The sequence below is a fragment of the Coloeus monedula genome (assembly GCF_965178545.1).
Source record: "Coloeus monedula genome assembly, chromosome: 1".
Taxonomy (NCBI): domain Eukaryota; kingdom Metazoa; phylum Chordata; class Aves; order Passeriformes; family Corvidae; genus Coloeus; species Coloeus monedula.
The window spans coordinates 67,157,037-67,179,074 of record NC_138781.1 but is presented as its reverse complement, the minus strand read 5'-3'; the positions used below and the strand labels follow the sequence as shown (position 1 = coordinate 67,179,074).

Below are 22,038 nucleotides of genomic sequence, written 5' to 3'. Positions count from 1 at the left end.
GCCATTCTGGCAAACTTTAGAAAATATTTACATTCATCTCTAGCAGACACATTTCTCAGACAGATAAGTACACACATCTTGTAAGGTGCATAAACAGCATGTGCTCATTCTGCTAGGTGTATTTACAGGGTATTCTCAGAGTAATTGCAGGGTACACACAAAGAGCCATCTTACACATCCTAAAATGGCTGGTTTGGTATGTGGCATTGCTCTTGCCAGGCTGTCGCATGCCTGGGAGTCCTGTGCAGGACACCACAGAGCACGCGGCAGCCTCGTGCCAAGCGCCTGGCCTTTTGCAGCTATCACGTATCTGGAAGTCTGAGATAAACTTCAGCAGCTCTCATGTTGCATCCAGACAAAACTTTCTGTATTGAAAGGAAGGAGATGCTTTAACCTGGTAGCTGCAGTACTGGCCAGGAATGAAAACAAACAAAAACAGCAGCTCCCAGCTTGCACTGGCCCACTGGCTACATCCCTTCTTCTCTCTGTCAACCCAACCTTGAAACACGAGTATCTACAGGCAATACTGAGTGTTCCAATGGGTTGTGGGCGTGGGGACTGCTGTGCTAAAACCAGGAGACCCATTTGCAGCTCTAGGACTATGGCACTCTAAAAAGCCCTATGACTTTTACTCGCCTTCTATTCTCGACAAATTATGATACACTACATTTCAATCATATCTTTCCTTTCAAAATAAGCTGCAAAGGGGAGAAATTCCCATCCTCTGTCACTCTTAAAGTAGAGGAGTTTTTCCCCCTATTCAGACAGAACATTCTGTGTTTCAGTTTGTGCCTGTGGCCCCTTGTCCTGCCCCTGGGCAAAGCTGAAAATCTGGTCCCATCATTTTATCCACTCCCCTAAAAGATATTTGTAAGCATTGATGAGTCCCTGCTCAGTTGCCTCCCCTCCAGGATAAACAATCCTAGCTCTCTCAGCCTTTCTTCATAAGCAAGATGCTCCAGTCTCCCAGCCATCTTTATAGTCCTCTGCCGGACCTACTGCATGTTGAGGTCTCTCTTGTACTGACGAGTCCAGAACTGGACACAGCACTCCAGAGGTGGCCTCACCAGGGCTGCGTAGAGGAGCACGATCACCTCCCTCGATCTGCTGACCACACTCTTCCTAATGCACCCAAGGATACCACTGACCTTTTTGGCCAGAAGGGCACACTGCTGGCTAACTTGTTGACCACCAGGACTCCCAGGTCCTTCTCAGCAGAGCTGCCTTCCAGCAGGTCAGCCCCCAGCCTGTGCTGGTGCCCCGGGTTTTTCTTCCCCAGGTTCAGGACCCTGCACTTGCCTTCATTGAACTTCACTAGGTTCCTCTCTGCCTGGCTCCTGTGCCTGTCCAGGTCTTGCAGCATGGCAGCACAGCACTTCGGTGTGTCACTCCCCCTAGTTTTGTATCATCAGCAAATTTACTGCAGGTACACTCTGTCCCTTCATTCAGATCACTGATTAATAAGGTGAACAAGACTGGACCCAGTACTGACCCCTGGGAACACTGCTTGCTACAGCCTCCAACTAGACTGACCACAATGCTGAGCTCTGCCCCTCAGCCAGTTCTCAATCTACCTTGCTGCCCACTAACCCAGCCCATTTCCCTTAGTGAATCCATGTTGGCTACTTCTGATAACCTTCTTTTCCTCCACTTGCTTAGAGATGACATCCAGGAGGGGTTGTTCCAAGGATAAAGGTGATGTTGACTGGTCTATAGTTTCCTAGATCCTCCTTCTTGCACTTTTTTGAAGACTGGAGTGACATTGGTTTTCCTCCAGTCCTCAGGCACCCATCCCATACTCCATGGCCTTTCAGAGATGATGGAGAATGGCTTAGCAATAACATCTGCAGCTCTCTCAGCACTCTTTGAACTCTCTTACCCAAAGTAAGGCACTGTTGGTTCACCTGACAATAGCTGCATTCTGAAATGAGGGAGCAGCACACTTGTGAGCAACTGCCAGGACGTTTTCTACCCATACTCTCCCCTTTACTGTCATCCAGTCTACTTCCCTCCAGCCTTTCTTGCTGGATGGTAATCTCCTCTTGGCAGCTGCTGCCTTGCCTTGCCCACTCACTGCCAGCTCTTCACTTGACATGTATTCACAGGGACAAGAGAGAACCAACTTGCAGCAGCTTCCCACCTCTCTCTGTCCAGCCTGGTGCAAAGCCAGTGCCCCAGAAAACAGTGTCTGAACTGCAGCTGACACACTCCCATGGCTGCTAGCTGACGAGGCCAACCTGCAGAGTGCCAGGCAGACAGCATTGATCAGCAATGGCTGAAAAGGTACAAGAACATTTCTTTCTCACAGCTCTCATGATTTGAATTGACATGGACGAATAAGGTGTACCTTAGTAATGGTTGCTTGTTCACGGAGTTTAAGAAAAGCTGTTCACATCTCAAGGCAGTAAAGGCAGCTGTGTAGGAGAGCTGCCTTTGTAAGCAAAATGGACAAAAAGCCTGCTTCAAGAAGGCCCATTTTAAAATGTGAGATGTCAGTAAAAGCAAGATGGGAGGCAAGTTATTTTAATTCATTTTAATCAAGCTACAAACTTGAGTATATATAGCACCTCCAGAAAATAATCTAGTCCCCATTGCCTGTGTCTCTCTGAGAAATCATCGACTTTTTCAAGACACTTAATCTCACAGCAGTTGCCTGAAAAGGAGGTAAGAATAACAAATTAGTGAATGATTAGTCAAAGAAAAATGCAAAGTGTCCAGGAAAAAAAAAAATCTTATCCACAGATTTCCTCATAGTCCCTAACACAGTGATATAAATGCACTGGGGGAAACCTAATCTCTCTCTTTTGCACTGGGATGCAACAGTCTATGCAAATGACTCACTGCACAGAAACACTGCTGGAGTCTCAGAAAGTTGTAAATTTACAAGTAAGATATTACAGCACATCATGAGGAACGCCTAAAATTAAATTCCTGACACAGCTCCAAATTTCATTACTTTGATAGATATGAGTTGTACATTTTTAGCATTTTCTTTGAGTGCCATGTTACTTTCCTTCTTTGTCACAAAAGTACAGCAGAAATGGTAGCACTGGTAGGACTTGTATTAAAGCCAGGGCAACTGGTTGATGAGGTGCAGGCAAAGGCAAAATGGTCAAACAGGACTCTGAGACTGCAGCTACAGGATTACTGAGTGCAGTATGAATCCTGGGAGAATAAAAAGGTACCAAAGGGAGACAAGAAACTTTGTCTCTTGGGTTTTCTTCATATCTTTTGAAGAACTGAGAACTTTCCTTGACAGCAAAATCCCTGTGGCTAAACGGTAATAATTTTTCCCAGCATTTTCCCATGACTCTAGCCTTTAGATAAGAAGCAAATGACTGTATCACTCATCACAGGGCAAGATAGAGGCATCTAAACATCTTTATGTGCTTTGGAAAAAATTCCTAAGGGTTAGCGGAAATTTTACTCACCAAACAAACTTTGAATTTCAGATTCAGGAACATAAAATGGTGGGCCTGAAAGAAAAGGGATTAAACTAATCAGAGATGAGACATGGGAAGAAGACAAAATTTACATTGCAGTACAAGAGCCAACCCCTTCACTCACAGCACCTGGCCTGTAATTGGGCCCCAGGGTGTAGCACCACCAGCAGGAACCATAAAACACGTCCAGGAACTCGTGGCACCTTGGTGGGCCAGACAGCTTTAGGTGTTGCTGCTGCTTCATCTCCAGCTGCAGCAGGGAATCATGAATGTGACGTGGCTATGACCACTCTCAGAGTGCTGTGTGAATCCAGTCCACATCTCTTTATACTACAATGGCATGATTAAGGCTAAAAGCTGAACAATGTCAGAGGGAAAGCAATGAATTAAACTGTTGTTGCTTGTGATAGCAAGACCTATTTTTGGGGGGGGGGGGATAATTACGCTGAAGGGCCCAAAAGCAGAAAAAAAAAAAATCTTTCTTTTGTGAGTTAATATTAACTAAAAAATCTCTCACTTCAGTACATAATATAAAAACTATAAAAGGAAAAAATACCTTACGACTTTACAGAATTTCATGTCTTCTAAGTAGATTCAGAGTGTGGTAGTGGCTGAGAGAGAGGCACAAGATTGGCAACACATTGGGTTGCAAATACTGGATAAACAGCATGAAGCTGATGTTCTTGGGAGTGTTTCAAGCTCCCGAGGCCAGACAGGATGTTACTAAGTGCTCTGACTTCCAGCTTCATTGTAACAGCCACACTTACAGTTTTCTTTCATTGTTAATATACCATGACTGTCCTCAACTCACCCTTAGCATTTCTGAATGCTAGAGAAAACCCAAATATAGTCTCAAGCTCGGTGAATATCTAAACATTTTAACACACAGTTATACTGGTGCCACCAGCTAACAAAGCTATGCAGATAAGAATCTTGGGGAAGATACTAATACATCTACTGTATCTTTATACAATTTGTATTAAAGCAAAATCACAACATGAACAGTACAAAGTTCTCACCTTTATGTTTGTTTGGATCATATGAAACCGTAACAAGGAGATAAGAAGAATTTTTCTCCACTAGGTTGATCATCAAACTGGCATAGCTAAAAGGAAAAAATTATGCTTTATTATTTTTGCAAAGCATTTAAGCATATCATTCAAATGTTCAACAAAATGCATTTCTATGCAGACAGAATTTGAACTGAACTGCACAGAGACTAAGCGAAACAGTTTAAATTTCAGGAGCATAAAATTCATGCTACACATGAAAAACATCAAATAAAGGTTATATTTATTCCTCATAAACGGGCATTTATCCTTTTTTTGCACATTCAGATCAAGATTAACAGACAAACCAAGTATTCATCTGCCACAGTCTAGAATACAGTACACATTACATTACTCATCTTTTAAAATTATTGTGAATTGAAGATTATATATCTAATCAAAAAATCCTGGGAGCAGGTTCAAACTAAATTTGGGCTGGCTATAGGAAAGAACAAAAATTTGGAATGAAGAGGAGTGAGGGGAAAAAGAGCAAAGAGAGAAGATGGGGTGAAAAGGAAATAATAGAATTCAGATGAGACTTGAAGCTCTGCTTCTTTTGGGTTGGAACAAACCACATATTTTCCCACTGAGAGGCAGGGCGGCTTCCTGAAGGAAGAGTACAGCACTCTGAGACTGCAGCAGATGCTTGTGGTAGAGAAGAACTTGGGTAGGTTGGTTCTTTAAATAAAAAAAGACTCATCAACAAGTCACAGGATCAAAAACCTGTCACAGGATCAAAAACCTGTCACAGAGAAAAGATAGTAACAATGCAATTTACTAACCGTTGTCTGTCACATGGATTCACAGCTACAAGAGCTCCTCTGTCCCAAACCCCATCAAACTTGCCAACTATTGAGCTGTAACAAGATAAGGAAAAGGGTTAGAAATAGTAAAAAGGCACCTTCATCTTTATTCAGATACTTTTGTAAAGTCACAAGGATTCTGCAGCTAGTGGTGCAGATCCCCCACCACCTTTTTTTATGGTGCAGCACTTTCATAATCCAAACCAATGGGATCTGGAATTTAAGAAGCCCTCCTGCTTCTCAGTCCTGCTGCAATAACAAAGAGGTGCAGGAATTGGTCAGTGCTTCCCCATCAGGGGGTGCTGAGACATGGCAGGGAGGAAGAAATGTAGTTTTAACATATTCAGCTACAAGTCTGGGTGTTCAATAACCACATCCTGCTGTCTAACATGCACTCAGCACACCAACAGTTCTTGACCACCGTCTAAAACCCATGCATTATTTCAGATGCAGGCTAAGGAAGGTGCCTTGTTGCTTACTATCATTGAGCTCAGCACATTCAGTAACTTTAGACACCTGAATTCCCAGCTACATGCCCAGGATGGTTAGCTTAAGCTTGCCATTTGTTTAATGCTAGAAAAGCTAAGTTAGTGCTGCTTGCCTCAGTGTAATTGTGCTGCAGACACTAATTTTGCTTCTGGATATGCTGGCAGATGGCTTCAATGACCACCCAAAGCCTGCAAGTGGGCAAGACTATCAAGAAATGCCTTTATTAATGGATGGTAAGAGCAGCCAGAGTGACACAAAAGACAAGAATATTCAGGGGATAAGAAAGAGCCTTGTTTTTGGTAATTATTAAAAGAGGATGTTAGACAATGAGGTAGTAATGAAGTAAATTGCGTAATTTTAAAGAAAGTTTGAATACGTTTACTTAGAAAAATGTGGCATGAATGGTGCAATAACCTTCTGCCTACTGGGCAGATGTCAGAGTCCAATTGCATCACCTCTGTCTTCATTTCTGTACAGGTTTTGGCTAGGGTAGGGCTACCTTTCTTCATAATAGCTTGCATAGGGCTGTGTTGGATTTGGGCTTGAAATCATGTTGATAACATGCTGACGACTGAGCTATTGCGGAGCAGCACTTACACAGCACCAACACCTTTTCTGCTCCTCACACCGTGACACCAGTGAGTAGGCTGGAGAGTACAAGAATGAACAAGAAGCTGGGCGGGGACACAGCAGGCACAGCTGACCCCAGCTGAGCAAAGGAATATTCCAGACCATCTGGCTCCATTCTCAGCAATAAAACTGGGTGGGAGGTTGGCGGATGGGGGCACTGCTTGGGGACTGGCTAGGTGTCAGTTGCTTGGTGGGCAACTGCTTTCATTTGCACCACTTGTCTTTCTTGGGTTTTATTTTCCTCTCTCTTTGGTTGTTCTTTTTTGTGTGGTTTTTTTTTCCTTGCAATTTTTTGAAATTTCTTTTTAATTATCAAACTGTTTTCATCTCCACGCACATGTTTCTTTCTCACTTTTACCCTTTTGATTGTCCCCCATCATCTCATGATGGGGGAATAGGCAAGCAGCTGTGTGGTGCTTAGTTCTATCACCTTAGCCAGAGTTAAACCATGAGAACTTCTCTCTGCCCACTGCTATTTTCATTGCAATGGCATTGCTAAGTCTCTGGCATCTAACCTACAAGCTGATCTTGTATTTCCCACTCTACTGCGATGAAACATGATAACACTTTCAAGTGCTGAGTTCTTTTAAAGTTTGCCAAGTCTAAGCATCTAATTTAAATAACCAGCCTTCTAACTGAAAGGAGATTTCTATAAAAGAGACAGTTAAACAAGCAATGGACATGCAGGGCACAAAGGAAAGTTTAGTGGGGCAGGTGACAAACTTGATCTTCTGAGACTTGGAGGCAGTTCTCTCTGCATAGCTGAGTCTGCTGAAATCTTAGGCAAGCCACTGAGGTTTTCTGCACTTGGTTTTTCTTTCAGCTTCAATCTGGTCTAACTGGAATGGTGGCAGTGGCTCCATACAGGCATTTCATGTACTTTAGTCCCCAGTGATTTCATCAGGGCCTACAGACATCCCAGGCTGCAGGCAGGCTCATGCTGTGGCCTTGTCCCAGTCCTGGTCTCCTGGCTGCCCAGATCTCAGGACCTGCTGAGTGTCTGGGTGCTCTTTTCCCCTTTGCACATCCAATTTCCTTCACAACACAATGAAGCCATGAGGAAAAGGTCAAAAAAGGCACACAGCTGTCTTTCATCCTGATGTAGAATCAGGATGAAGCTAAGGCATTAGGAAGCGCTTCCCTTGGGTGTACCTTGCATTGTATCACACTGCTATGCATTTATATGGCATTCAGCATGGGTTAGGTACTACCACAACTAACAAAATTTAACATGTAAATCAGAAATTCACGTATCTGCAGAAAACCCACTGGATTTATGAGTAGCTTGTGAATTTCTATCTCTGCATATGTTTAATAGTTTCGGTTAAAGCAATTTTTGATTTTTTTGAAGTCTTGCAGCCATAATTAGGAGGTACAATGATTGTGTAATGTAACTGTTTTACATATGTCCCAGAATTCCCAGAAAGAGCAGTAATTCCTGTTTACTCTTTAACTAGCAAGAGTCTTTGAAATGTCCCATTCTGACAAAGGTCAGGAGCACACCTGAGTTTTCTTCTAATGAATGCTAGGCTAATGGAGATCAAAGGGACCTGTTAGTAGGCCAGGCTCAGCAAGAGAGAAATAAGTTTAATTTCCATAATTACTGGGTAATTAATCAAATTGTCTGTACACAGAAACTAGAAGTACACAGAAACTAGAAGTGTATGTGCATTTCTAGTCACAGGTATCTGCTGACTGCCGTTGGAAATACAGTTCATTCTGCATCCAGAATGTCTGTCTACCAATTTATTTTGTGGATGGAAAACTATGTACTGGATCCAGTGATATGCACTTAAAGTGTCACTAATTATCTAATTTTGTTTATTTCAAAGTATTATTCCACCATGTTGTGATGGAAGTTACAGGTTTCACCACATGACTTGCTACAAAACTTACGACTGAATTTTTTTAAAATTTCTGAAAAGCTTAAGCAATCCCTGGGCAACTTGTCAACTCCCAGCAAGAAGGATTTACAGGGATCTACAGTGTAGCAAGTAGCTACCCTGGAGGGGCAAGGAGGGGAAGAAACCAGGCAGTATCTACAAAGTCACATTCATACACAGCCCATCTGTTCAACACTTTGCAAGACCAGTTACATATATACACTATTCAAACCAACTGGAGTCAGCTGCAGCAGCAGAAGTCTTAGTCATGGTCTATTGTCTGAAAGACTTTGGACTCTAGTAATGAATAGTCTTTTTTCCAGTGTTTTGGCAGATTGAAAAAAAAAGATCATATACTAAACACCATGTTCTGGTGTCCTGAACTACCTACTGCACCTGTATATGTACTAGTTCTGGAAAGCCTATTGAAGTAAATGTTAAGACTCTAGCTCCTTTTTACTGAAGAGCCATGGAACAAATTCTTGTGCCTGACAGTTGTTTGTAGGAAGAGCAAACAAACACAAGAAACTTAACCAAAACCTCATAATCTAGAGAAAATCACATCTGAGTAAGAACTGCAAGAGGAGGGAACTATAGTGCTAAGACACCTCTGGATATATTCTCTTTACTTTTACTAAGCTACTCTGAGTAAGGGATTGTACTAGAGTTTTGTTTCATAGAATTCATCAGTAATGTTAAAGGTAATTTGGTTTTACTGTAAAAGCGAAAATGTTTTTTGATAACTTTCACAGAATGGCTTGGAATAAGAAGCCCATTTAAAGATAATTAGTTGTCATCCTTAATGATCAGCAATGGAATTAAGCTTTTGTTGGAGATTGGCTATTCATATTTCTCATACAAATTAATACAAGTTTTCTTGAGAGTAACTGACAAATCTTTGTCTGATTCAAAGAAAATAATAGTATTGGACAGTATTAATACATGTTCAATCATAGAGAATTGTAAAACATGATGAGTATTCCTACCTGGACAAATCATAAATACTGCAGCAGTAGAGAGAAATGTTGCCAGAGGTACTCTACAATAAAAAGCAAGGGAAACAATCCTTATCAGCTAACTATCTTTAAATACACACTCATAAGTATATAAGTATGTATCTTAAAATATACCCATATACTATTAAAAATGCAATTTTAAAAATACATTTACATGTAAGGGGGAAAAACAGTGAGAAACATTTTTAGTTTTAGTTTACTGAGGTAACTCTTCTGGTCCCCTCCAGAGAGGTTCTAATCTACCAAGGCATGCAACTGCCCAGTTTTAAAACACATTCCTTCTACATTCAGGTGCTTCACTGTCATAAGAAGGTCAAAGTAGTAAATTTAGAAGAATAACTTCTCAGCCCAAAAATACAACTCAGAGCTTCCTTTTAGACCTCCTCAGAAGAGGTGAATGATTACCAGTAAAACAGAGGCGTAAAAGCAGAATGACTTGTTTGCTCGGTTATGCCTGCATTGCATGATTAACCACACCACATCATTTGACAACACAGGAGACATACCTGGAACATTTTTGCTCCTGAAATCTCAGGGACTGGTTCCTCACAGTAAGGCAGACTGTGTTCTGAAAAAAATTCCTTCACCGCTTGCTCGCTGACTTCCACACCAACAACACTGTGTCCCATGTCTGCCAGCCTGCACGCAAGAGAGGGCCCAAGTTTAGAGGTTGGGCAAAATGTGTATCTCCCATGCATCATTTATTCATTAGGGAAATCCTAGTTTTAGGATGCCCTGATATGTCTAATCCTGACTTTCTGAAGCATTCAGATTATATTGAACACCTCCCTTCCATAATCTGAGCTTAAATTAGCACCACTCAGCATGCAGTTGACAAGGACTTACATGCTTTATTTAGATTCAATAAATTATGCATTTATTCCTACGAACTCAATGAAAACAGGTGATCACACTGAGAAACTGTCCATTTCAGAAAGGTGCTGTGCTCTGAACTGAGCTGACTGAGGCACACTGTCCACCCAGCTGTCTCTGTGGCTTGGCAGGAACAGGCAACGAAGGAGGTGTGGTAACCTCCGCGCTGCTGCAGCTCAGCAAAACACCAGTGTGTGTCAAAGCCCACAGTCAGCCTAGAAAGTAGTTACTGTGATAAAACCTGATAGCTGGATTACTTGAGGATGCAGTTCAGTTTTTGGTTTGTGCCTCCTCCCTCCAAGAAAGAACACTGGCTTATATAGGCCCTGATTATAAATACAACACTACCACTACCACCCCCCCCCCAAAAAAAAAAAAAAAGGTAAAAGTAAAATAAGAAGTATAAAAAAAGAGGAAGCTAAATTTAGTCCAAATCATTTAAATTTCCAGACTGGCATGCCATATGGTCTCTTGAAAATGTTATCTGGCACAACCAACCTCACTGTGGACAATTTAAGCTGGCATCGCTACCAAAAGCAGCAGTGGTAAGGGCATAGCTTCAGTCACTCTATCCATCTAAATTCAGCATTCCCCAAGATGAACTTGGGAAAATCAAGAGGACTTTCAGGTCAGACCTCATCCATTCAATTCATGCTACTATACAAAACACCAGCTTCCTCCTCCCTTCAACTTCCAGTGATGCTGCTTTCCTACCAGTGGAGATGCAGCACATTTCCACTGGCCAGTGTAAAGTTGGGAATTTCCCCTCTCCCTTCCTCCCTCCCCACATCAAATAAGGTTTTTGCTCTTATTATCTGTGTTTTACCATTTCATCTCTACTGCTTTACCACAAAGTGGGAAAAATATCCTCAGTCCACTCCTGCCATTTAAAAGAACATCCAGATACTTCTGGAGGAGCCTGCAGAAAAACAAGACATGTCTTACTTTGCAAGTATTTGTGCTGGCACATGAAAAGCCAAGTGCTACACACTATGCCAGGCAGCATGAAAACTCCATAATGGCACATATACTATTAGCTCAACCTGCTTCATGCCATTAGAAATAAACACATAAAATAAAAACATTCACTTTCTGTTTACACAGCAAGAAAGTCAATTTCATGACATTCAGAAATTAACACATTTCTGTTTGTTCTGTTTTCTGTTTATCTTTGCAAGTAAACAACCCAACCAACCCACCACTAAGAAGGCCGTAACAGAGATTTTAAACAGAACTATTATTAACCTTCTGTATCAATCAAATCACTTCTACAGGTCTTGAAAGACTATATAATCAGGTTTTCTCTCTTAGGTCCTTGTCTTTTAGCACATGGTAGTTGCTCTGATGCCCTCTGCACACTGTTTCAAGCCCCAGTTTCATAACATGAACAACAGTGCAAAGCTTCTCCATCAGAAAATTTAAGATTTTCTAGTCAAACTATCCAAGATTTAAAACTTGATTCAAGAGTAAAAGCTCTACATTCATTTCAATACTTTCTTTTCTCTGTCCTTTGACAAATGTAGGTCACAAAAATATCTATATTTATTTTTGCTTCAAGCTGTGCCCATGTAAGATAATTTCCCTTTGGCAAATGTTCCATTTTCAATTAAGAGTTTCTCAAATGAGCCAAGTAACTCATCTCATGGCATTTCTTAAAACAGCTTAGGCAGAAGACTGAAGTCACGTACGGATGCCCTTGTTCCTTGTGAAACCCGATGTTACCCATTTCCCATTTTTGTAGCCATTCCTCCTCTGTCACCACTCTCTCTTTCTGTGACCCAATATCAGAGCCTTCCAGGAGCCCGGATGCATCCGCTGAGTGGTCCATGTCTCCAGGGAGTGCTTGCTGCTGTGAAAAAAAGAGAGAAAAATTACCACCACCCAATGCATAGTTTGGAACTGGCTCTTACTTCCTCGAGTCGGACAAAAATTTAGTAGATCTCAGGAGATCACTATCTGGTGACAGTTGCAATGCAGCTGTACCGAACGCGACGGAGCACTCGGCACACTCTTGCTACCGACAGCTTCGGCCAGAGCCCCTTTCCCGGGGCGAAGGCGGCGGAACGCGCCCTGTCCAGCACTACGGGACCGCCGGCGGCCTCCCTGTTCGCACCCAGCGAGAAACCCCCCTACCCAGGTAATGAAGGGGGGAGATGCCGACACGTCTCTCACGTGAAACCCGCGGGCAGAAGGCGGGGGCAAGCGGCTGCTCGGGGCCGGGGGACCCGCGAGGTGACCCGTGGCGCCTCAGCACCGCCCCCCTGCCGCCCCCCTCGGCACCCCCGCCCGGACAGCGGCAGCGGCGGTACCTGCGCGGCCGCGGGTCCCGCGAGGGCGGCGGGGCCTGGGCGGTGCCTCCCCGCCCTCCCCCTCGCTACGCACCGCGGAGAGCGGAAGCGGCGGCAGGAGGAGGCGGGCTGAGGGTGCACGGCACCGGGGAGGAGGAGGAGGATGGCGGTGGGGATGGCGGCGGCGGTGAGTGACTCCTTCCCCCAGCTGCAGCGCCCACCGCGGGGCCGCCTGCTCCTCCCCGGAACGGTGGGGCAGGTGCCAGCGCTGCCCCCGTCCTCACCTCCCCGCTTGTCTCTTACTTCCCCCTTGTCTCTCTTCCCTCCCTCCCTTCCTTCCCCCTTCTCCACCCTTTTTCCCCGCTGCAGCTCTAGCAGGAGGCGGCGCGGACACGCGTGAATGTGGTCTCCGGCCCCCGAGTGACGCGGCCCCGAGGTGAGTGCCAGGCGCCAGCCTCAGTGCCTGCCCCGCCGCCGGCCGGCACCCGCGGGACCGCCTCCGCCTGGCTCCGGGGCAGCCCAGCCACGGGGGCTGCCCTGCTCCGGGGGCTGCCCCTCGGAAACCCCGCCCGCCGCCAGCTGTCACAGCCGCGGCCGGCGGGGCTGGGCGGCTCCGCTTTACTCGGGCTGAGTTTTAGAGGTGTGTGCACTCCCCGTGTTAATCAGGCTGCTCTCGCTTCCTCTCCGCCTCTGACAGTGTGCGTCCGTGAGGTTTCTTTCCTTTTTACATTTTTTTTTTTCCTTCCCAAAGACAAACTTGCTGCTAACTGTGCAGGTAAACTCCACAAAGCTTTCCAATGTAGGCCACACATTACAGACGGATGAAACATTATCGAATGTGACAGCGCATTATGCATCTCTCTCTCCTTTTAAAGGGCTTATTTTCTTAGCCGGTAAGATGCCTACAGGATAGGATGCAAAGTCATGTAAAGCTTAGTAAAGTAAGCCACATTTGCTTGTTCTCTAAAAATCTGTGGGGTTTTTGGGGGGTGGTTTTTGGTTTGGGAGGGAAGTGGGGACAAAGTATCATACAACTGATCTTTTTCTCCCTTTCACCCCACCTCCCTCTTACCCCTCCCATAGTGCTTACAGCAAAAACATGTCTCTGATTCCGTACAACTGACCTCCGCCTTTCAAAATGGGAGGCCTCTCTGAATCTGAAATATTTTTACCAAACTTCCTAATGATTGGTAACTGGCACTTTTTCTATCCCTGGATATGCAACGAAAAGTTTGCGTGTTCTTTTACCTTCTTGGATAAAAGGGCCCCATAGCAGCAGCGCACTGTGATCACCTGATGGTCACCAAAATGAGTCACCTGGTGCCTTGCTCAGCACTCCTTGCTCAGTTGGAAGCCTGTGACTGTAAGGACCGTGGCATCTCGGGATGATTATTTACCGTCAGAAGCTAAGGTGATCCAAAGAGATACTGTTGTGCCACTGATCCATAAAGAAGGCTATAGGGGGAAAAAGCCACCATTTTCTGGGGCGTTATGCAGCAGTTTAGGGAAATCTCATGTAAATGAAACTGCTTGGTTTTCTTTACTCTCCAACCTTATCCACCCCCATACAGTGGTAAGTTACAGTGAAGTGATGCTAAAATTTTTTTTTTAAGGTAATAGAGATTGACTTAATTTTTTTCCTACCTCTGGCTAGTTGTGATTGGAGGGGATACATGCAAGAAACAAAGTTGAGTTTTGTATTGGGTCATTTGAACTAATTTTTCACTTATGTGGACATCCTCATGTGATTTCCTCTCACAAACAATTTCTTCTGTCTTGAGAGGAGAATGAACCAGTTTACTTGACGTGAATCAGCTTAATATGAATTTTGTAAAACTCCTGCTCTCTTCCTGTTACCTTTACCTTTAGCAGAATTTCTGAGCGAAGATACTGCTGCCTTGTCCATCACTGATAGCTTGAATAAGGACATTGCAACCTGAAACAGGGAGAATTGAGAAGTCTCATATATATATATATAAAAAAAAACCTCTTCCAAAAACATAATTACAAACTGATCCCTATTACAAGAAGATAACATTCATGATGCAGTGCTGTAGTACTAGGGGTTTATTTCCACTTCTTTTCTGTATGTTGTAGAGCACTCTTAGATTTACTTCTTCCTCTGGGCTTTGTGCTCTACTCCCTGTGAAAAGAATGCCTTCGATAATCCCATTTTAAATATGCTTTCATATTTCTGCATTATAATTTCTCACACTCCGTGGTTTCCAGTTTACGTGGTTAACTGCAGTCCATTCTGTGCTCCTACCAATGCAGTCAAAGACAGCTACAGAGCACTCTCATGCCGTAAATCTTTTTTGTCCTGTAGAATACTTCACAGCAAACTTTGTAATATTCCAGTCACTTATAGCTGCACTATAACATCAGTCTAGACTTCGAATTCTGATGTATTTTCATAGGAGGGTGTGCAAGTCTTGGAAATGGTTGTTCATCTGGTATTAAATGTCTCTTCAGTACACTGTTTGGAAAAGTGCTTTACAGTGCAAATCTCTTGCTGCCAATAAATCAGTAGTTAGCAGGACGAGTGTTACTCTGAGTGGTATTTGAATGCTTGCATCAGCATTGAGCTGATGTCTGTTCACTTCGCCAACCCAAATTCCAGTCCAGGTCTTCACGTAATGCAAATCAGATTACTGAAATCCAGGATATGCTGATCTGGAACAGCCTGTCAAGATGTACTCAGGGATCTAATCTTAACCACGAATTTGGTTTAAAATAGTAGTATTGTTCCTTTCCTGAAATGCCTCACTCCCATTTTACTCTCGAATTAACAGTGAAGCTGAACAGATTCTTACCTAGGTAACTTTGTCAAAAGTAGTAGTATGAGTGGCTGTGATTAACTCTGCAAAGTCAAGCAATTTAAATTCATTAACTATTGCCTACCTTTTTTCAGATCTAACAATACAATGTCAACGGGAAGGGTACGAACGAAAAAAAAGGCATGTTCTTTGGATCAGTCTCCAGACAGCCTTCCTGTGAGGAGTTCTGGAAGACAGGTATATATAATAATTTAAAAACACATGGACTTCTACTTTGCTATTTTTTTATTTTTTGTTGACATTTGTAAAGAAAGTGGGCTTTGTTGTGGGTAAGTTAGGTCTTAAAGTACTTATTCACAGAGAGGGAGAATGAGTTAATTCTGTGAATAAGCAGGTCAAGTGTCTCATTTTTCAAACAATATTCAGAAAAGATAAATACTCAATATAACCTGTAAGTATGTAATGTGTTAAAAATACAATCATAGATTTCTGTACAGTCAAAGTTTTCTGCCCATCCAGACAGAGGCCTAAAACAACATAATACACAGTGCCTTTGAGGCCCAGAAGAGACATTTGGTATACAGTTTTGTATCCAAAAAAATGCCCTAAGCCTACCCTAGTATTTTATTTGAGGCACAGATAGGATTGCCACTAATTAATGTCAATAAGTATTATCAAAGAGGAGATTTTCCAAAGGAGAAATAAAATGAATGCATGAGGCTTGACTCATGAACACCTGATGGAGCTTAAAATACTATTTAAACTGTACACTTTACTTATAATTTCTTCAGCGGCATCAATTAGACTAAGGCAAGACATTTTTAGATATAAATGATATTTCCAGTCTTGCTGTAGGTTTGGGTTTTTCTTTTTGTGGCCTTTTTTTTTTTAGTAGAAGAAACTGACCTAATTTGACAGCTGTTTCATGCTGCAGCTATTTCACAATGGCTACAAAGATTTTCATTAGGATCGTTTTAACTACGGGATGCCACTCATAAGCTGCAAAACTGTCTGAATGCCACTTTGTGGAAGATGCATTTGTGTGATTTATGGTCAGATTCCATCTATTCTTTATTAGGTGAAGAAGAAAGCGGCTGAAGCAGCAGATGATGATGATGAAGCGTCAGAGAAGAAATACAGAAAGTGTGAAAAAGCTGGATGCACTGCAACATGTCCTGTTTGCTTTGCCAGTGCAGCTGAAAGGTTCGTTCCTTTTTATTTGCACTTTTCTTGGACTTTCTAAATCTGCAGCTGAAGTTTAGGATTCTAACTATATTCTGAAAAATTCCTTCATTTCTAAATGTAGAAAGAGAATTGAAAGATACTGCTAATATGAGTCTTATGATGCCAGGAAAATGTTCCAAGTTATTCCTGTTGTGGATAACTTTCTCCTGTGCAAGCTGTTAATTTGGATACAGAATATCTTTGGGATATGCTTATTTATGTTATTAATGGTGCCCTTGCATCTGTGAAAGTGAGAGCATATTAGTGTAATTTGAGAAAGCTAAACTTGCTTTCAAGATGGAAAATGAAACCATCATTTACTGTAGAAAGTCTTTACCACTTTTCATTGGAATGCTTTGCAGTCTGAGGTGAGATTCTAGCCTTGAAATGTGAGGTTTTAGGAGAGCCAGTCATATTTATCTGAACTCTGTTCTTGTATGCTTTCTCTGCACTTTCACAAGTACTTTTGCATTGTGACCCTGGTGGTTTTGAATGCATGATACTGGCAAGGTATATCTATAATAGGCAACATGTTAGATCTCATTATGAAGCAGGCACACTCTAGTTAAGTAGCACTCCTCCCTCCCTGATAATTGAGACAAACTTTCCTTCTTTACAGCATTGAAAAATAAATGAAACTTATTAGGTGCTTCATTTAGTTATATCCATGGATTGTTCTTTGGTGGCAGGAAGTCAGTGTATTCTGGATGTTGTCATAGGGAAGCCAAGTGTTTTGGCAGTTGCCTGAGAGACTTGTCTGGGAAGTGAGCACCTGTGAGATCAGCATTGGTGATATTACAGTTTTTATTTAGGAAACAAAGCATACTGCTTACTCATCTTCTTGAATTGTTATTCTAATGTTTTGATTTTCACCTTTCCTACTCCCCCAAGTACATACTTTCAATTTTTTTTGAGATGAGCTCATTTCATGGCTATTTGAGTTAATATCTTAGGTCACTGCTTTTTACCCTGTGCATTTATCTTGAACAAATTCATTGAGTTTCATGAGAGTATTCTAAGTGAAGAACAATTGCTTTGTCTGATGAATGTAATGTTTGTAATGGATATTTCTTTTTGAGAGTAGTAAAGAACAAATGCCCAGAATGCGTAACTGCTTCCTTAGGGTTTTGTTTCACTGGGTTAAAATCACAAGTTGTTCATGAGAAAAAAATAGGCAACATCTGTTTTGTGTTCAGTTTTGCCTTTATAGTTTTGTCAGTTGTTCTGGGAACAGAACATTGTAATGACTTATGAATCAATTGATCACGTGTACAAGAAAAACCGTAATTTAAATGATCCTCCCAACTCTGCACTAATATTGGAAAAAAATGCAACAAAGTAAAGGAACTTTAAGTTCTTGTGGAGAGGAGCTTTGTCATCTTACACGTTTGCAAAACGCTTAATGTGTCACAGCACATATTCACTGTTTCATGTTCAGGAAATGCCTGCTTAAAGGGTACTAAAGACAGGCTCAGTTGACCATTGTTAGAGGGAGGCTGCTGGAAGCCAGACCAACTATAAAACTGCACATTGTGTACACTTTGCCTCCTTTGCATCTGGTGTTGCTTAGTTTGGAAACTGGAAATGTTTGAGACAATTGAAGTGACCTTATTGTTATTTGTATGGTTGTAGTGCCTTGTGTAAGTCAGCCTTCGTGAATGTAACATAAAGCCCTGGCTTGTTCTGAATATTTTGTTCACATTCTAGAATGTGCTATTGTCAATAGAATGATTTTTTTTCCCCCTAAATGTACTGTAAAACTATTTCTATGTCTCCCGCATTACAGATGTGCGAAAAATGGGTATACGTCTAGATGGTATCATCTGTCCTGTGGGGAACACTTCTGCAATGAATGTTTTGACCACTATTACCGAAGGTAGATTTACCAATTAAGGTTGTGTCCTTTCAGAGCTTATGAAAATTTGGCAGCTGTTACAACTCTTGAAACATAAACAACAATAACAAACGTACATAAACGTAATACAAAGACTTGTCCTCTGTCCTTGCTTTAGCCAGACTGAGGCTTAGAGAGTGATGCTAAAACTGCAGCTGTTGCATGGACTAATCAACTTAAACAGAGCAGCGTGAGCAAAACTGGTTAGTTTAGGCAGGCGGGTTTGTGTGTGCAATTATTCTGAAGCTTTTGTCTTTTTTAAAAACAACGTCAGAGAATTTTAAATTATGAGAACAATTATGAGTAAATGTGTTTTCCTTTATAAGATAAATTCTCTTTGTGCATTCGGGAGACCTTGCCTCTCTAAAGCAGAACAATAAAAAGCAGCTAGAAATCAGTAAGGAGATCTAACTCTTGCGGTTCAGTCACCATGAAGACTCTTGTCAGGTTGACAGTGCTTTCAACTCCAAGCTTCTTCCCATTTGAGTGGGAATTACATCCAGCTCTACCAAGAATTTTGTGTGCTTATGTGCTCAGCAGTACCCGTCACTCAGTCCAGGCCTTAGATACCAGGAAGTGTGTTCATAAGCAAGAGGCCATAATGGTCACGATGCAATTTATTGCTGTCGTAAGAACCATGACTCTCTCCTTTTAACAGCAAAAATACAGTACTCTCTACACTTACTTCTCTGTCCTTAAATAAAATGTTTAATTTTAGAGTAACTGCTATTGCTTGAGGTGAACTAGATACTCAATTTTCTGACTTCTTGCTGTTTTCTTTCTTCTTAGCCATAAAGATGGTTATGATAAATATACCGCCTGGAAAAGGATTTGGACAAGTAATGGTAAAAGTGAGCCCAGTCCAAAAGCCTTTATGGCTGATCAACAGCTTCCTTACTGGGTAAGGTGAAAGGTGATTTATTTAATAGGAATGTGATGTTCTGATGTGTTTCTGATATTCTGCTGTTCAAGCAGACAGTCAGCTGAGTTTTTGTGGGTTTGTTTCTAGTATTAGGATTATGGAAAAGCTCTAGATAAAAATTCTGATCAGCTCCTCCACTGTTGGAGACTCTCTCCACACCCCACAAAGACCAGTCTGTTACTTTTCAGTGAAGTAGTTGCTGTGATTTTCAGGTAGAGTAAGATTTGGCAGGAAAAGTATGAAAGATTTTGAAATCAGATTTTGTATTTCCCTGGTAAAGAGAGCAGAAGAAAGATAGGAATGGAATGATGTTTGGTGGTGGTGTTTTGTTTTTTCTTCAAGTGGTGAAGAATATATTTTTGAAGTAATGTTTGCAAAGTCCACTGAAGACCATAGTAATGGGGCATTGAATTAATTTTGGCCTTAGGTTCTGTGCAGAAATTCAGTTTTGCAGGAGATGGGTACAAGATTTCTGTAGATCAAACACTATTTATGGCCTGATGATTGCAAAATAATGTATCTAACAATTACATTTTACAACTTTCTCACGTCTCGCTTCTTTCTAATTGGCTATTTAAGTTGCATTAATCTCCTCTGTAATCACAAGCAACAAGTAAAAACATGTTTGTTTTTTGACTCGCAGGTGCAGTGTACAAAGCCAGAATGTGGTAAATGGCGTCAGCTGACAAAGGAAATCCAGCTGACACCACAAATAGCAAAAACCTACAGATGTGGTATGAAACTGAACAATTCCACCAAGGTACCACACAACAGTTTTGCTCATATTGAAACTTAACAAGTTGGTATTTCTTGTTTGTAGAAATTAATTTCTTCTTGTTTGCTGCTCAGTGTCTCTAATGTCAAAGTGATGGTCGGATGGCCTGGAGAACTGCACAGTGACAGGCCTACATGCTGCTTGGACTTCTTGTTTTCTGACAGGAAATGTCAAGAAAGAAGTATCTGAAATATCTTTGTCTGCAGAGGCAATTGTAAAATTCTTCAGCTATGGAAAGGTTATCAGAATGTACAAAATAGACATACCCCAAAATGTTCATTTCAGTTTTGTTTGACCTTTCTTCGTTATTGAGGAAAGCATTTGAAAAGCTCCATGAGCTTTTCCTAATTGCTATCAAGTCTGTCATGGGGCTTTATATGAAAAGTTTCAACTTTGGTATGAAGATAATTCCTGAAATTTGAAAGAGTCGTTAAAGTGCTATAGAATATATTTGGCACTTACGAAAAAACACAACATGAAAATAGTGACCATATGAAAACCTGAAGGGTCAGCGTTTAGTTTTGAAACTCAGTGATAAAGATACTCTTAAAATAAATAAGAAACTCTCTTTTATAGTCTAGACTAGAAGAGTTGCTCTGGAAAAATGTGGGATATTTCCAGAATTTTTCTATAAAATTCTGTATTTTTTTCTTAATTTGTTTGTGTTCCACCCCATTTTATAGAATAGAATGTACATTTTAATGTCTGATCATTAGAAACTAACTTAACAAATGAAAAACATTTTTTAGAGTGCTTTTGCTGTATGATGTGTTGTGTTTTTAACCTACACATTTCTCTACTTTTTTTTTTTAAACAATCATGTCTACTGCAGAAGGCTAACACTAAGCACTTCTTTTTGTTTAATTTAGAGAATTATGCCATAGAATATTATTTTGCTTTATACATAATTTTTTCCACACAGCTTAAGGAAAGCTCTCATACCATTCACTTGTCTTTCAGACTGAGGGCTCAGACCAGTGTTCCATGCCTGAGGACTTGGTGAGTAGTAGCTGTTCCTCCTCGTTTGTCCTAGAATATGAAAGCAGTCTTAAAGCACAGCATATTTCTTTCCTTTTTTATTTTGGTTCTTTGGCCAATTATGTCAGTATTTACGCATTTTGCTCAGGAAACTGTCAGACACTATTTGCAACGGAGCCTAGGGCTTTTTACGTTCTCATCTTTTTCCTCTTTTCCCTTGCCATACCAAGTAGCTTTCAAGTGGTTCGTGGTGTCCTTCAGTCATGACTCAAAGTTTACTCCCAATTCTCATTTTTTGGTCAAGGCAAAATATTACTCAGTTCCCAGCTTTGAAGTAGAATTCCCCATCCTAAAATTTCCTTGTCTTTCAGGTGGTTTCTATCTTTAGTCAAGCTAGTCTCCTTTTTTTGAAGGCTGCAAAAGAACACCTAAGCATGTTTTCCCTCTCCTCTCCCTCATACTACAAAATGTACATGCAAGATGTATGTTGGTGTTTCAAGGGGTTTGTGATCGTGCCACCCTGCGTTTCAGATTTCATATAAACTTATGTTAAATAAGCCAATGTTCACAAGTGTACCTGAGGTACCTCTATCACACGGAACATGTTCAAGCTTATTGTTGACTCTTGTAGAAGCTTTGTGGCTTTGTTTCTCTAATGCATGTTTGACTTCTAAATTAAGGGTGAATCATCAGCGCTTCTTAGGGTTCTACAAGGTCTTTGATGGGAACAGCAGAATCTAAATTAAACTGATAAGTTAGTGTAGACTTTTCTAACCTCAGACTTCTGGATGCATTAAGTGACTGTAAATGTTTTATAAAGGGCCTGATAAGCATAGATGTGTTATTATGGCATGTCTCATTTGTTTACTTTCCATATGGTGTGGAGTTTGTCAAGTTTCAGCTCCATATCTGAGGAAGAGATCAATACTACAGGTTTTCTGTGTCAGGCTAAGGAAGGGGAAAGAGGGAGAGAAAATGTCTTGATGACTTGCAA

General features: G+C 41.5%; 2 protein-coding genes across 5 annotated transcripts in view; one reads left to right on the top strand and one right to left on the bottom strand.

Moving 5' to 3' along the window:
- Positions 1–2,531: 2,531 nt before the first annotated feature.
- Positions 2,532–12,575, bottom strand: TPMT (thiopurine S-methyltransferase). 2 transcript variants are annotated; one of them, XM_082289606.1, is made up of 9 exons: positions 12,496–12,575; positions 11,875–12,035; positions 11,013–11,105; positions 9,820–9,952; positions 9,284–9,336; positions 5,275–5,349; positions 4,463–4,548; positions 3,432–3,476; positions 2,532–2,653 (listed from the first exon to the last, which is right to left on the bottom strand). In XM_082289606.1, the coding sequence occupies exons 2-9, from the start codon at positions 12,012–12,014 to the stop codon at positions 2,538–2,540; spliced, it is 741 nt and encodes a 246-aa protein (XP_082145732.1). In that variant the 5' UTR covers positions 12,015–12,035; positions 12,496–12,575; the 3' UTR covers positions 2,532–2,537. The 2 variants fall into 2 exon arrangements, with proteins under 2 accessions (XP_082145732.1, XP_082145731.1); XM_082289605.1 differs by having other exon boundaries at positions 11,875–12,032; positions 12,496–12,513.
- A 2-nt stretch (positions 12,576–12,577) lies between these two features.
- Positions 12,578–22,038, top strand: part of KDM1B (lysine demethylase 1B) — a 27,480-nt gene continuing 18,019 nt past the window's right edge. For 2 of the 3 annotated variants that reach the window (XM_082289558.1, XM_082289557.1), the window contains exons 1-8: positions 12,614–12,661; positions 12,844–12,910; positions 15,386–15,488; positions 16,330–16,454; positions 18,262–18,351; positions 19,159–19,270; positions 19,935–20,051; positions 21,027–21,065. In XM_082289558.1, coding sequence (XP_082145684.1) covers positions 15,399–15,488; positions 16,330–16,454; positions 18,262–18,351; positions 19,159–19,270; positions 19,935–20,051; positions 21,027–21,065 — 573 coding nt within the window. In that variant the 5' untranslated portion in view covers positions 12,614–12,661; positions 12,844–12,910; positions 15,386–15,398. Of the gene's footprint in view, positions 12,662–12,843; positions 12,911–15,385; positions 15,489–16,329; positions 16,455–18,261; positions 18,352–19,158; positions 19,271–19,934; positions 20,052–21,026; positions 21,066–22,038 lie in introns of all 3 variants that reach the window. The other variant, XM_082289559.1, reaches the window with a different exon arrangement.

Coding starts and splice junctions, on each gene's coding strand:
- TPMT (XM_082289606.1), bottom strand. CDS start 12,014: ATGGACCACTCAGCGGATGCATCCGGGCTCCTGGAAGGCTCTGATATT. Junction 9,337..9,819: donor CAGGAGCAAAAATGTTCCAG/GTATGTCTCCTG, acceptor TTTTTATTGTAG/AGTACCTCTGGCAACATTTC. Junction 3,477..4,462: donor TGATCCAAACAAACATAAAG/GTGAGAACTTTG, acceptor CTTTTCTTTCAG/GCCCACCATTTTATGTTCCT.